This window comes from Synchiropus splendidus, chromosome 1 (assembly GCF_027744825.2).
Source record: "Synchiropus splendidus isolate RoL2022-P1 chromosome 1, RoL_Sspl_1.0, whole genome shotgun sequence".
Classification (NCBI taxonomy): domain Eukaryota; kingdom Metazoa; phylum Chordata; class Actinopteri; order Syngnathiformes; family Callionymidae; genus Synchiropus; species Synchiropus splendidus.
The window spans coordinates 33,196,242-33,212,218 of NC_071334.1; the positions used below are offsets into that span (position 1 = coordinate 33,196,242).

General features: G+C 42.3%; 2 protein-coding genes across 2 annotated transcripts; one reads left to right on the plus strand and one right to left on the minus strand.

The window, feature by feature from the left end:
• Window positions 1–212: 212 nt before the first annotated feature.
• Window positions 213–1,591, minus strand: LOC128760185 (GTP cyclohydrolase 1-like). The gene is made up of 6 exons (XM_053867308.1): window positions 1,321–1,591; window positions 1,138–1,247; window positions 888–943; window positions 658–689; window positions 498–582; window positions 213–342 (listed from the first exon to the last, which is right to left on the minus strand). The coding sequence occupies exons 1-6, from the start codon at window positions 1,589–1,591 to the stop codon at window positions 213–215; spliced, it is 684 nt and encodes a 227-aa protein (XP_053723283.1).
• A 10,244-nt stretch (window positions 1,592–11,835) lies between these two features.
• Window positions 11,836–14,072, plus strand: LOC128746852 (retinal cone rhodopsin-sensitive cGMP 3',5'-cyclic phosphodiesterase subunit gamma-like). Its single transcript, XM_053844229.1, has 4 exons — window positions 11,836–11,958; window positions 13,061–13,171; window positions 13,294–13,331; window positions 13,725–14,072. Exons 2-4 carry the CDS (start codon window positions 13,071–13,073, stop codon window positions 13,799–13,801), a joined length of 216 nt encoding a protein of 71 aa, XP_053700204.1. The 5' UTR covers window positions 11,836–11,958; window positions 13,061–13,070; the 3' UTR covers window positions 13,802–14,072.
• Window positions 14,073–15,977: the final 1,905 nt, after the last annotated feature.

A 15,977-nucleotide genomic window follows, 5' to 3' on the forward strand; every position in this document is an offset into this window, starting at 1 on the left:
TGGAAGCCTCAACGCCCATTTTGATAAGGAAGACAAGAGAGAGAGTCCAGTTAGCACTTTTATTGTCAGTGTACATTTTAATCTGGAGCACTGTTAAATAACATTTTTTTTATTTTTGGTTGCATGTTATCAAAAACAAAAAGCTAAATATGATGTGCTGAAAACCAACAGCGTGTGATTCAGTTATTAAATAAACGTTAAATCTTAAAAACTCATTTCCTCAATGCAAGAGACAGGAACTCCTTCCTGGTTTTGGGATCGTCATGAAAGGCCCCCAACATGACACTGGTGACGGTGCTGGCGTTCATCTTCTGCACGCCTCGCATCACCATACACATGTGACTGCAACAAACAGAGGCCAGCATTATTATGAGTCTCAGTCAGTGGAGATACATTTGAGCTTCATCAGATGGACCACATCACATCTGCTGCAGCAATAGTCTTCCTTTTGTTGCCATCTAGCCATTGTTCAGCTCTTCCCAGTCAAGCGTACTCACACAGCCTCGATGACCACTGCTACACCAGCTGGCTCCAGCGCCTCAGAGATGGCTGAAGCGATTTGTTTGGTCAGACGTTCCTGAACTGTAGAGGGAGCACCGTGTCACATGGGTCATGAGGCCATGGAAGCAACACTAAATGCAGGCATGAGCTTCTTACCTTGAAGTCGTCTGCTGTAGATTTCAACAATTCTACAACACAAAATGGACGAAAACATCAGTTGACTTGCTAAAACCATCAATCATCAACTTTGTTTGTACTGGCAGCAACTGAAGTGTTCACATTAACACAGAATATTAGATCCAAAAGTCACAGATCCAAAGTCACAGAGCAAAACAGGAGACAGAGTCGCAGTCCAGTCAAGATCAAAATACTTCCATGAAACTCACCTCGCAAGCTTGCTGAGCCCAACAACCTTTTTGTTCGGGAGGTAAGCTATATGAGCCTGAAATATGAAAACAGCACAGCATTGGTGTCTACATGGAGACAACATGAGTGATTTCCAGGAAAAAAACACACAACAGCATCTTCCAAAGCCTCGTAGGAAGACTTCAGCTCTCCATGTTAGCTAGGTTTGCTGAGACAATAGCTATAGGCTTCAGTGCCAGCAGGACTCAGGCTCAGTTCTAAAGTCACTACCTTGCCAAAGAAGGGCACCAGGTGATGCTCACAAAGAGAGAACAGCTCAATGTCCTTGACTATCACCATCTCCTCGTGGTTTTCATCAAAGATGGCATCATTTAGGATGTCTGTGAACAGAGCAGATGCAACATAAGATGTGCGTTGCTCCCCTCGAGGAGAAGCTGCCTGTTTTATTCTCACCTTGGGTGGTCTCCTTGTAGCCTTTGGTGAGGAACTGCATGGCTTTGGCAGCACGCAGCGGCGTCCGTAGCAGTCCCTCCCTGTTGACGTCCTCGCCGAGCTCACTCAGAACTGTTGTGTAGGCCTTCTCAATGTGGGACAGTTTGCCGGCCTCTGCCGTTTCCCGGTCGCTGTTTTTTTCCTTGTGCGAGTCGTTGTGTTTGGTATTGACACACATGTCCAGATACTGTGTGACGACGCTGTTCTTCTCTGAGCCGTTGAGGTACTCCATTCCAGCTGTAGGGCTCTTGGATTGCTGCAGGATTCAAGGAGAACGCTGGACGGTTGGTCTTTGGCTCAGTAGTGTCTGGAAGGACAGCCCATTGTGTTTTTATACTCTGATGCGACGCCTGGAGGCTGTAACATGATGTCACACTCAAGACACCCATGAACGCAGGAATGACATGTGAACGTTTTCCCTCACAGGAGATGCAGAATACAGACAATGTACCTAACAGGCATCACAATCAGTTTCAGGTAATCTAGTGTCAAATGTCATGGAACAGCATTTGACTGATCTCATGCTCACATCTGAGGTCGTGCTCAACACCTCATTAACACGCCACTCCTGGCGGTTTGTATAGGTGAGAACAATCTATTATTCATGATGGCTGTAGAACACCAAATGCAACAGCAGGACAGGGCAGTGAAAATTAATTGTGCAAGTCTGAGTCTTTTTTTCTTAATACAGTAGTAGGAACAGTTCAATGAATTCACTTTCTAAATTAACTAATTTTCTTTTCTTTTCTTTCAAATGGTATACTTAGTACAGAAAAGTATTAGGGCCAGTGAAGAAAAATAAATGGTGGAATTCTCACTTCAAAGTCAGAATTCTGAGATTAAACTTTAAACTGTGAATTCTGACTTTAATCTCATTAAAAGTGAAATAAAATTTGAGATTAAATGAGATTAAAATGAGATTTTAAAGTCATTAAAGTGAGAATTTAAAGTTACAATTCCAAGACTTTCTCACATTAAAGTCAGTATTCTGAGATTAAAATGAGAAAGTCAGATTTCTGATATCAAAGTGGAGTGTCGGTCGCTTTGATTTTCCACAAATTTTCCACAGCCAGGTTTTGTTGGTGGCCTTTCTTCCATGAAATAAGTGTAAATACATGTGCATTAAAATGTTGAAAAAATGCACTACAATATTGACTTTAAATATGAATAAATCTGTAGTATCAAAAAAAAGAATTGTAAAATAAAAAAATAAAATAAAAATGATTAAAGAATGCGAGAGGGTTTTGAGTTATGTAAGATTTTGTATGTCTGACAGGTTGAAGGTGGGAGACGTCCCAGAGGATGAAGGCTGCTCTCCTGTGGACTTGTGCACTGGTAGATGCTTCGCAGCAGTGAAGATCATGGGTGTCAAACTGATTCACCAAGGGGCGGGTTTTTGTTCTCAACAAGCACAGATAGGTTTTCCAAACATGATGCAGATGATACAAGCAGCATCAAAAAGCTATATTTAACTGAGTACAGTGTTAAGACACCACTGGTCACTTGATGCAGAAGTTGCAGTGGAGCTTGGAATTCTCCAATGCTATGGACTCTTTCTCTGCCATGGCACCGGTTCAAACAAGAGCTGGGCATTGTCTGACTAATGGATCCCTTAGTGTGATATTCCCTTGTGATCCATGCTCCGTTTCCAGGCTCAAGCCAAGTAAGCGTGTCTGATGAGTTTTAATCTGGAGACCAAAGGTGTCGAATGGGGTTGCCTCGGTTCATTTGTCTGTCAACAGCATTACTCATACAGTCGAAAACGGATTGCCATTCAAATTTCCAGTGCTTGTTTGAAGTGGGTTCACTTTGAAGCAGTTTGGTGTTTGTCGCGTTCTCTACTTTCGTGCGGACATGTAAAGGTGGTCATGCTGTTGCTCTTCATTTCCCACTGCTGCTGCTCAATTGCCTGGTGCCACTCAGAACTAAGTCAAACTGTAAAACTCAACTTAAATGAATAAGGGGTAGAGGGTCGGGGTCAGCTTTGTTGTCAAATGTGCTACAGTAGAAGACATATAGCATGGATGAAATATCTGTTCTCTCAGACCCGGACGACATGACATCTGAAAATCCACATACAGGAACAAGTAGTAAATAGACACAGCAGGGCAAATGGCAACAAAATCATCATTACATCAATCCACCCATCAGCCAGGGGAGCACCTAGCTCATGACAGCATGGCAACATCCTCTGCCCTAAACCCTTGCATCGGCTAAGGAAAAACTCTGAAAAAAAAACTCTGTCGGGTGAAAAACAGAGGAACCTCAGGGTGTCAGAGGAGGGGTCTCCCACCCAGGACGGGCAGACGTGCAATGGAGGGAGCCAAAAGTGCATGGTGCAGACCCGGGGGCAGAGCAGGAAGGGAGTTCAGCATCATGACAGCCTGGTGGACGAAGCTGTTCTAGTTAGAAGCTAGTTCGTGCACGGTGAGTCTGGAACCTTCGCCCGAATAAAACATGATAATCAATTGCCAGAAAGAAATTGTCAACTTTGATGTGACGTTGGTGACTAAATGTGTTATTGTTCAAACAACATTGTAAAGTTTAGCGATGGACTGATGAGGTTTCATGACACAGTGACACAAATGTTGACTTACAAAACATACAATTGGTTCACTGAAACAGTCAACTTTCATTAGCCTACGGTAACATAAACGTCCTGCATTGAAACTGAAAGGAGCACGCCACACTGTCACACACCTCTCGTCTTTCAAGAGCTCTCACTCTTTCTTATTATTTGGTCAGCGTGAAGCAATGTCAGTGGCAGACAGCTAAGTCAGAGGCGACCAACCATATACACATTTTCCTTATTTAAATAGCATTCCGCGAGTCGTTGTGTGACCCAAGTGTGGTTTTACAAAACAAAACCTGGTGACTGGCGGATAAAAAGATTACACGAGGGAGCACTTCAGCACGTAACCTTAAATAGGGAAAACCTGGAAGTACTTGGTTGCTTCTAATGTGGGGGTGTTTTACCTCTGCGTAGCACAAACATCCATGTAGAACTTTCAGGTTGGGAGCTCATGCTAAGGAGTGCACATACTGTTCTGATCCGCGTGTGGAATAGCAAGCCAAGCACAGTGTGATCCGTTTCTGACGTCACAACATGGCTGGGGGGTTTTCCAGCCACTGATCCACAGGCCAATTTTCAGAGTCAGATTTTGCTGTTCCGTTATATTCCTTTGTTATGTTGCAAAATTACAGGAAGTCATTTGCACTTGAAATTTTGTAACATGACCGTGGAAACATTTTCCGCTCGCTTGAAAGCGTGGGGTGATCAGGGCCTGCTGTGTCAACTTACAAGGCACACTAGGTGCCATGTGGCCCACACGACATGTACTGGGAAGATGGCCTGCTGTCCTGCTGTGACCTAAAGCACCAGTCGATATAAGAAAGGAATGTACCTGATTGAACTCTCTCCTGAGTTCACTCCCGTCCCACATGCTCAATCTTAAAGAGCATGGGAGTGTGACGAATGATATTCTCAGAGACAGTGGATTTCATCTGAGGTAGTGAAACATTTGAGCCTCAACACTGTGGAAGATGATGTTTCACACTTTCACAAAGAGTCTTTGTTTCTGATTCTCTAGCATGAGTCAAGGTACAACATGAGTTGAGGAATCAAAAGCGTGATGGCCCCCATGACGCTGGCTGCCATTTCAACTGAATTCTGTTCCTTCATTCTGAGTTTTGACAAGTTATTTTATGTTATTGACGTAAAAAAGTATGTGAGTTCAATCATTCAAATACAAACTAAGGGTTGAATACAACTCATCCATATTTCCTGGTCGGCCTTTGAAAACCTCACTGTCAGGAGACTTCATCCACCCATCACTAGTGGCAACAAATGCTGTGCCAACACCAAAACCAAGCTGTGCGGAGAGTCTAGGGGACTTTTGTTCCTGATAAATGTGTTTTTTTAATCTAGAGACATTCAAAAATGATCTGTAGGGACAACGGTTCTAAGAATGGTTCTAAGAATTTTAAGAACTGCAGTACAAGAGCAGCTGATAGTGACGGAAGAGTCCGGCCACGCCAGTAAGTAGCAGAAAAATTGTTTTAGCGTTCAATTGTTCACAGAAGATATGAGGTTGACGACCCCTGGTGCGTGGCAGTTGGTTTCTGCAGAGCCAGAAACTGGTCACGTGACATGAGGTGGTGAAACCATGGCTGGATCAGGAAAAGACTCAAGTTAACTTGGGAATACAGAGCCAGTTTAAGATGGAATCACATCAACAACGCGCTTACTGCAGTACCCAGCAGTCCCCTCTGATTTCTGTGTTATTGTCATTTATGACAAATAATGTAAATGATGCTGCTCAATAAGCACCCGTGAAAATTCCATAGCCGTGGATAATCAAGTGTAACCCGTCATGAGAAAGTCAGTGAGGTTTATCTGATGACCTTTGTACTGACTGAGGGTCGTCTTTAAATCTGTCAAGTGGAACCCCACGTAGCAAGACATTAACTCTGTGGACAGAAACACCAAAGTCACACCAGTGTTCACTTTGACAAAAACATCAGATCCAGTCGTCAGAATGTTTCGACTGAAACTTTTTATCACAGTCTTATTTTAGTCACCTGAAATCTGTTGGCCTCCGTCTAGCTTTACTCAACTAAATATCTTTACTGTGCTTAGACAAACTAATGTCTTAAGGTTCCTGTTGTCAGAAATGTCCACTTGTCTGGTATGAAAAGTACACAAACCAATGCTCACTCAGCACTGAACATCAAGGTTAACATTTCCAACAAGACATGTAAGATGTTTTCCATTCAGAGCACCATCATTTCCAGCCAGACTGTTACATGACTTGACGTGGAGACTTGACTGTGCAATGACTTGACTAGATGGGACTCAGCCAGACTGTTACATGACTTGACCCGCCAAGATGAGACAATGGCTTGACTAAACATGATAGAACACGACCAGACTTTTACTTGACTTGAGATGGAGACTTGACTGGGCAAGACGAGACAATGGCTTGACATGGAGAATTGACTAAACTTGACAGAAAGACAGCAGCTTGACATGAAAAGGGAAACAAAGCAAGACACCAGGGCAATCAACCAAAGAAAGGGATTAGAGGGAGATGCAGACAAGACAAGTGAGGTTCTCACAGGAAGCCCAGACTAAACCCACCAAAATAAAACAGGAAATAAACAACCAAATGTTCAAACTAACAGATGAACGGAACATAACTGGTGACACGTGACAACATGACTGACAGAATGAAGTCTGGGGATGTTTCAAATTGGTCGTAGTTTTCCAACCCACTCACACTGACCGACCAGTGCCTCAAGTTTGACTCTCACCGCCACCCACCGCAGGAGGGTTACCAAAACCTTACCGCATCTGGCCTGTAGTATTCTCACTAAGGCCACTTTAAGAGAAATGAGAAGCTGCTCTTCAAAATATGGTTATCCAACCTAGGCCTTTGTCAAAACATTTGTGAGCAACAAAAGGGACATCTTGTAGCTGGGGGCTCTGAGAAACCCTAGAAAATATTCTGCAAACTTGACATATGTCGTAACACTTTTGGATGGGAGCTAAAAGGGTCAAATCATACTTCCACTTTTAAGAGCTATCTACATTGCTAGCAAGATGAAGCCTCATCTTAGCACGTCATGAAGTGTGAAAGAACCGTGGTCATTCATTTAAGAGTAAGCCTAAGCAATATGTTACCCATGTGATCGGTTCACATCGAGACGTGGAACTTGTTCATGTGACCCACAGAGGATCACTGGGTTGATGACGCACCGCATACTGCCAATAACTCCCCTTATAAAGCGTTGCAATTCTATTATAAATTGAAAAGAAACCTTACAAACACTATCACAAAATTACTATTTACATCACAGCAAGACAGGCAATGTACTGGAAAATGATAACAAAGATGACACATATAAAAGCTCCTGCATGACATTTACCATGTGCAGTATGTTTTAAAATAAATAATTCTTCCACAGTGTCTTTCAGTTATTTCTTCACATTCACAGCCTTATATAAGCACACTTGTGTAGACATCAGTGCTGCTTGTTGTGCGCTGATGTGCATGATTTCGCAGACTTGATCTGTTCCAGAGAAGGTTTCACTTGGTAGCAGAAATGGTCACAGTTCAGTGTCATTTGGAGCAGAGAAGTCTGAGTGTCCGTTCCCATGGTCTTTCGATACTCTGTGTGTATTTTCCTCACATGGCTAAAAACCCGCTCACTATCAACATTGCTATGAGGCAGGCACAGTAGAACTTGGTAGATCTTCTTCATCAGTGGAAACCGATCCTGCCCAAAGCCAGTTTTCAGCTTGAAGATGTCATAGAATTGACCTTCCATTCTGACACGTGTGGGGCAAGAGACCATCAGGCAGCAGCTGGTAATCTTCCCATTCTTCCTTCACTTCTTCTTGGTCGATTTCTGGTCTACATCGCTCTGCTAGTCTCACAATCTGTACGTAACCAAGCTGCTCTCGCTCGCTCGGATCCAAGACCACTAAATCTCCGAGGACTTCATTTTTGAATAGAAATGTGTTCATCATTTTGCTCACAACTACCTCGTAGACTTTGCGCACACTGGTGAAGAAGAGTGACTCAGTTGCTGGTGTGATGCTAGGTTTGCTTTCATCACCATCGTCATTGAAGAGAGCCCTTGTGCTAAGGCCAACAGCAATCCTGCTATCTTCATGCTGTAGAGATCTGGCTGCGTAGTCCACTTTCAACAAGGAGTCTGCAGATTTCAGAATCAGAATCAAATGTATTGCCATGGTCAGTGGGGATCCCACCAACTAGGAAAGTGCTTTGGAATAAAATAAAATAAAACAAAATAAAATAACAAGGCTGTTCACGAATTCAACAGACTGATGGCCGAGGGTAAGAAGCTGTTCCTGTGACGGGAGGTTCTGGTCTGGATGGACCGTAGCCTCCTGCCAGAGGGAAGAGGAACAAACAGCCCATGACCAGGGTGAGAAGGGTCGATGTGCTCCATACGCACAAATTTGACAAGTAACTTGCTCAGAAGTCTCTCCATTTCAGGCAGAAGGTCACCCATCATGCATTCTTCTGTTTGGAAGAGAACATTGAATCGATTGAGTTGAGGCAAGATGAAGTTGAGGAAGTGCAGTGTGAGAAGAGTGAGAGAATCCTGCAGCCTGTCTTTGACTTTTCCTGCCCTTTCTACACCTCCATGACTTGCAAAGTAGCTTTTGAGCGCTTCAAATTGTGATAGAGTTCTTTCCAATGCTTTCGCCAGAGAAAGCCATCGCGTCGGACAGTGCTTGAGAATTTGTTCAGGATCGGTGTTTGTGAAGTCCTGGAACTCTTTCAACTCCTCAATTATTTATGAGCTGTGTTTGAAGAAATAAAATATGTCCACGAGCAAATCATTGACACTCACTGGCAAAGCCTTCAGACCATCTTTTATCCAGGGATTGTGACAAATGCACCCAATGCTGAAGACTGCTCCGTTTTTTTTTTCAATGATTCTCGATAGAACAGAACAGAATAGAGTTTTTCTTGCCAATTATCACTCGCAAAGCCCACAAAGTTTGTCCATGGAATGTCTTTCTCTTCGATCAATTCATCCATGACTGCAAAGATAGAAGACGCTGCGCCACATGTCAAACTCGGGTAAATCTAGGAGTCGAGTTTTTGCTCTCATCGATCATGAGGGTGAATCATGAGGTGGGTTCTGCAGTGCTCGATGACAGCTTCTGTGTGGTCGGGTGCAAGGCTCTGCTTTATGGTCATCGTCGCCTTGGTCCTCCGACAAACAAACTCCTACAAAAATACACACCATGTCTTTCAAATAAATAATAATAATAATAATAAACCAGGTAGAATATTATAATCGAATGAGCAATAAAAAAGACATTTGCCTTCGCTGTCTGCCAATCCGGGAACATAGATGGAACATAGTGGTCCGCAGCCGTGAATGGAATGTTGTGCTCCGCAAGGAAGGCAGAAGAGAATCTCTGCATTTGTAGCCTGGTGGGATGAAGCAGACGAACTGCTTGGTCAACAAGACGTGTGATTTGGTTTTCGTCACATTGTGTCCTGCAGTTTTAAAATGGCTTTCCAGGTGGTAAAAACCACTAACCACTACTTTCACATCTTTATTGCAAGGGGCGCAGAACGAGAATTGGGGACCTTTCATGGAGGATTTAATCCAGCCAGCGTATTCACCTTGAAGAGACTCCCATTCTTTTTTTATGACGGCCTGATCCTTGTTCTCTTCTCTTCTTACTAGGTGCTTAGTCCAATTCTTCCATGCTTACTTCTGTGATTTGACTCTGAATGATTCCTCTTGCAACACAATTCAAAACAACGGATGTGGGCCGCAGTGCAATGCGCATGTGCACACAACCCTCCTATCGTCAAAGCCGAAAGCAACGAGAAAAATAAGTGTGCGATTGAGGATAACTTTTGCTAGTATGATGCGCCAACCGTTGTCAGCGAGCGAGACGATCCGTTTTGGATCCGAAATTGCAGAGTCGACAGCGGTCTGGTGTTAAATTTTTTTTTTTGTTCTAATTTATTTTTCCCTGTATAAAAGTCGTTCAACGACGTACATGATTTGAAATTGTAAAAAAACAAAATGTACAGAATACGGGGAAAACGTATAATTTGACAGGTATGGTACTGTAAACAAATCCGCTAACAGACTTCATGTTGCAACCGTTTTAATCGTAGCTAACTGTTATCTTGATGAAGAAGTGTGTTTCTGAACCTGATGTGACTCACGGCCATCCTCCATGTTTGTAGTTCTCTGTAGGCTCTCCCATCCTATACCCATCAGTACTGTCATTTGCCCACCTAGAGCTTACGCATAACATTGGCTGGTCTATTGTTATTCACCTCACGCCGATCACATGTGACGACATCGATTATGACCACCCTTGCCCTGATCCTTCAGCCACTTAAAAATGGTGATGCTAATCTATGCTAATCTAATCTTTCATGAGAATTTTGCAATTTGTGAAGGAGCAAAACAGCTGTAATCCAAGAGATTTACGAGACTGACATTCAAATAGCAGATATTATACTAATAGCCATATCTCATTCATCAGTTTATAATCCATTAGAGTCACAGGCTTTGTCTTCTTGGAAAGGGACTTCACAGAAATGAGTTTCCGATTGTCATTGCTGTTGAAAATAACAAGCAGGACATCATCTCCCAGTTTTCCTGAGGGGCCATCCTCAATTGATGTTTGCCATTCAGAGTTTCCGTAGCGCATCTCCGTTCACAGGTCGCGTTTGTTATGCAAAGGTCTTGTGAGATTATGAGCGCTAATCCCTGACACTCACGCTGTTCTGTCCTTTGCAAACCAATTAGCTGTTCCCTGCAGGAACATGCATGAATTTAAGATTAGTTTCCGTGGATTTATGGGTATTATTATTATTTATAAAAGAAACACACAGAAGGGAAAACAGACACACACAGGTGATGGCAAATGTCTGGAGTCATGCACGACATGCACGTATTAATATCTGACAAAAAACACTGATGATTATTGATGCAATTGCCATGAGCAAAAAGTAGTACACGGCATTTATTCTTCAAAAAGCGTTCGCTGTTTAATCATACTGCACGTCCATTGTTTGTTTGATCAAATAACATTTTAAATAAATAAATAAAATCAAGCTTTGCATTTCAAACTCAAAGATCCGCGAGATCAAGACCTTTGCAGAAACCATGAAAGAAAAAAAGTGTTCTGTGCACATAAAAATGTCAACAAAATAGCATCAACCTTTTGATCGGCATCACTTTGGTCAGCAGGTGCCATTTTAGGATTATTTTATTATCAGGCCTGGGTATGTCAAGCTGCAGTTACGGTGGTGTCAAAACTGCATTTTCTGTGAATTATGTTTGACAAATATTTGAATGCGAGATATTTCATATCAAATATTTGCATTCAAATATTTTTACATTATAATATTTATGTTATCAAACAATTACATGTCACTACGCAATTGAGATACTTTTAGCTGCATACTTGAACTCTGACATTGAACATGGAGAATTTGTTTCACTGGGTGATGCCTCAAACACTCGGCTCACTTCGCATTAGCACTGAGCGACAGGAAGAAGTACACTTCAGTACAAGTTTTAGTATTTAGTGCTAATGAGTCCAAGACTCTTTGCAGTACAATATTCATAACTGTATCAAAAAGCTGTACATGAAAAGTAAGTTCAAATATACTGCCTCATTTTCATATGTACAATAGACATCCTCAAAGTGCTTCAATGAACTACTGAATACAATGCATGAAGTACATATCAGTCGGAGGACCAGTGCGAAGTAACACAAATACACAGGAAGAAAACAATGTCATAACTTGCTGCTTCTTTATTAATTTCAAAAGCAGGATGGTCCACCACCCACACAGCAGACCCAGCATCTCCTCTGATCTAACACTCGCTATAATCTGGCAGATTATGTATAATCCCAAACTGAAAATACATACCAGCCGCGTGGCGCTGTTGCCATCTGTGAGTATAAAAGCAGCCAGAGCCGTGGCAACGTCAGAAGAGAGACACTGCAAGAAGAAAGAAGAACTTCTTTGTCTTGCAGCTGCTTTTGTGCTTCTGTTTTATTCCAACAAACAAGTAAGTGAGTTCAGTTCAGGATTCATGGACTGGAGTGATGCCTGGTTTGTCTTGTTATTGGCTAGAAATATATTGTTCCATGTCATATTGATGTTGTTATTAGAACTGCGTTCGTTGATCAATGTAAAGACTTTATTTCCTGGGACACTTGCTAAAGGAAAGAAATACAAATCGGCACAACTGCACAAAGAGATGGAGACAGGATAGGTTCACCACTGGAGGAAGACAGGAAAACCTAGATAGATAAAGATGGAGAGATGCAGCTACGACCAGAAAGAAATATGAATACACAGGGCCAGATTTGACATTCCATAGACCAGACAGGACACACATCCAAGAAAGTTTAACAATGAGATGCACAAAAACACAGTTTTATTTGGGCATTTTTTGCATTAGACAGAAGCTAGCTATGGGTTGACAGAACTAATAGTCATAAAATCACATTTTCTGCAAGAAGTCGAACATCTAAGTTTCTTAATTAATAACAGAATTTCCTTGTCTGTGTTTCTTTCGGGGTGTTTGGCAAAATAAATCCATAACTATTTTTCTCATAAACAAACATATAGACAAGCTCCAACTCTTAGGTGTTTTCTGTCTGTGTGCCAGTAACAATGTTCTCATCACCCTTGCTAGCAACCAGTCTCTGACTAGAAGTGATGGTTATTATCTCTTTAGAAAATAGATTATAATCCAATAGGCAATCCTTGTTTGTCCCGGAACATGAGATGGCTCTATGAGCTCAGTGTCAGCCGTGTGCACTGATCCTAGTGGACAAGTCATTTGACCTCTGAGCTTCACGCTAACTGGATTTTCTCACGATCACAACAGGGAGAACGTCAGAGTATCACTGGCAAAACAAGACATAACACTTGGGAGAGTGAAGACCTCCATATAAATATGACCAAACATGACTTCATATAATTTAACTCGTCGACATTCCTTAATGTTATCGCCTCAAATTCAATTGTAACATATTTATATTGACAGTTGACAAGTGTAAAATCTCCCGGAGCCAAATGAATAGGAAAAAAAATATTTTTTTCAGTAAAAACTCAATAGACAACAAAGATCCCAAGCTTTATTTATAAAGGTTTGCTTTCAGAGTATTGAAGATGAATGCTGGATCAGCCGAGGGGAAACCTGCTCCACCCAAATTCAAGCAGAAGGAGAGCCGTCAGTTCAAGAGCAAGGCTCCCAAACCAGGACAGAAGGGGTGAGGCCATTCTGGGTTCCAGCTTACTCATGCTGTTTGGCTTTCAGCTCGACTTGATATCACTGTAATATCAGAACTGATGTCAGATGGCAGACTGACTTTGGTGTCTTTTCCTCTGGAAGGTTTGACAATGATGTTCCTGGGATGGAAGGACTGGGAGGTACGTGGGTTCCTGTTTTAACCTCATCACGTAGGACACCGCTTACACCATCTAGTGGTCATACAGCAACATTACAGTCATGTCAGTGAGGAAAAAAAGATGGACGGACCGCAAGCAAATACAAACACTCAAATGAAAATGAAAACAGATCAGGACAGGACAGTCTGGTCATGTTTTGTGAATGAATCTAGTGCGCCAACAATATGTGGAATAATGACTCCAGCTGCATATTACACGGGAACCTCACATATGTCATCGTAGCATTTTTATTAATAAGGTCTTTCCTGACATGACAAAGTAATTTAAAGTCATTCTTAATCCAAATTGCAAAAAGCAAAACTCAACAAGCACTCGGGTCTGAAGAGGTTAACTTGGGGATTGTTTGACCCACAGACTCCGCTGTCGTCTGTCCATGGGAGGCCTTCGGAGACATGGAGCTGAGCGACCTTGCACAGTTTGGCATTGTCTAAGATCCAAATGATGGGCCTGGCTGAAGACACTCAACACCATCCGGAGGAGTCGCTCCATCATCGTCGTCATCATAAAAATGGCTGAAACTTTACAGCCCTTTGAAGGACTCATACTGTGGTAGATAGTATAAATAGAAAAGTATTTTCTTAGCCTGGAAACTTTCTGACTACCTGTATGTTTTAAATATTCGTGTCATTCACAAAGTCACTTATTTATTTTGGTGTAGCAGTTTTAATAAAGTTTGGTGTGTAAATAAAGTATAATAAACAACTTGACTTTTATTTATTTATGGATTTTATCGATTTTAACCACAAATGTGTCTCTTGGAAGTGTTAAAAAATCAGACACTACATAATTGTGTGTCAAGATTTTAAAATGAATATGTGAGGAATGATATTTCTAGAAATTAACATATACAATATTGTTTTCATCATTTGCTGTTGTTTGCGAATTATTCTGCAAAACATTGTAGGGACAGTAAATGTTGGGAGAGCACTATTTTTTCCCCCGCAAAGTTTGAGCGCTTGTTTTTGATGAGACATACTATTATTTTGTGATACACATGTACCACAGAGAGAGGGCTCATGACCAGTGAGTTTTATTGTTGCTGCATTCTAATTTCAGCGTGGACTTGAGAGATGGATTATCTTCAGAATAGGAGGAACATAGTGTATGTAGGAATATGCAGTATACACCAACACCTGTATTCCCTGACAGAGGAGTCCAATTTATTCGCTAACTGAGCTCTGCGTCCACAATTACGCTTGACTTAGCCTTAGCTCAAGTGGTGTAAAGTGACAAAGACTATCTTTGGCCCTGACCCTTTAACACCCATCTAAGTCCATCTTAGGGTGTAGTCTCCACTGATCCTGGTCCTGGTCTCTTGAAGTCTGGGTTGCCATGGTTGCAGACTCTGCCTGGCTCTGTGGTCCATAATTCATCCTTCTCACCCATCGCTGATCCCAGAGGTTCCTTATCTTCCACATTCCTTCACTTGGGGGAAGGTAGATGCTTTTCCGCTCAAAGTTCTGGGTTGGATGTCTCCTGGGTTCCTCCTTGGTCCTTGTACATGTTGCTCCTGCCTTTCATAACTCACTCGTCCGTCCAAGCGTCTTTCCCACACTACCCTTATCATGCACACATCTCTCATGCTGGATCAAATTGAGGTTTCCTTAACCAATATCACAGTGTCTGTTGGATTGAATATTTGATTAGACAATGCATTATAAAGCAGTTTACTCAATATAACAAGTTAACTTGATAATAATGATCATAACAACAGGTCTGAGGTGAGAGGGTCCAGGTGTGAGACTCTCATTCCTGAAACCATAAATGCGTGTCCTCTTGACCAGGAAAGTGACCATGTCCACACCTGCACGCACTTCAAATCACTTCTGTCCAATATACAATGCAGCGACTCACCACACCAGCAGAGGGCGATAGAACAATAATTCTGAACTCCAAACTTTGGTGCATTCATATTTGTAGTCCTGAGTGGGACAGGTGGAGCTGTGTGAAGACCTCTAGAGTTCAGACGGTGAAAACCAGGATGGGGTATGGAGAAAGATGTGAGAGTTGATCTGAGTTGTGTTTTCATCAGGACCCAACAGGAAGAACCAGAAGAGAATCGCTCTATGGATAAAATCATTGACTTCAAAGCTGGACAGCAGCCTTCAGAAGAGAGGTTAGATGACGTTCTTCCAGGTTCATGTACTTCTTGTGATTCAGTGTTAACAGTGTGAACTGAGTCAACATGACAAGAGATTATTGACAGACTCATCTTTTCTCCTCAGAGTGGATCATCACGACTCAGAGCTTCTCAGTGGTCAGCAACATCCATCACAACTAGACTCCACACGGCAGGTATGAATATAAAGGAGGAGCAGTTCCTCAGCTATGTGAGCAACCAGGTCAATTAAGAGCACGAGGTCAGACAGATCGAAGCAGCAGCCAGGAACCAGACCAGACCAGGAACTACTATCAGACTATAGGACCTCTTTAAAGGCTCAACCGAGAGAGAGCAACCGATCAGGAGCCTGCTGACAAAAGGCGTGGCTGGCATTGGGAAGACCCTCCTGACACAGAAGCTGACTCTGGACTGGGCTGAAGACAAAGCCCACCAGAACTTCCAGCTCATGTTTCCTTTCACCTTCAGAGAGCTCAACCTGCTGAAAG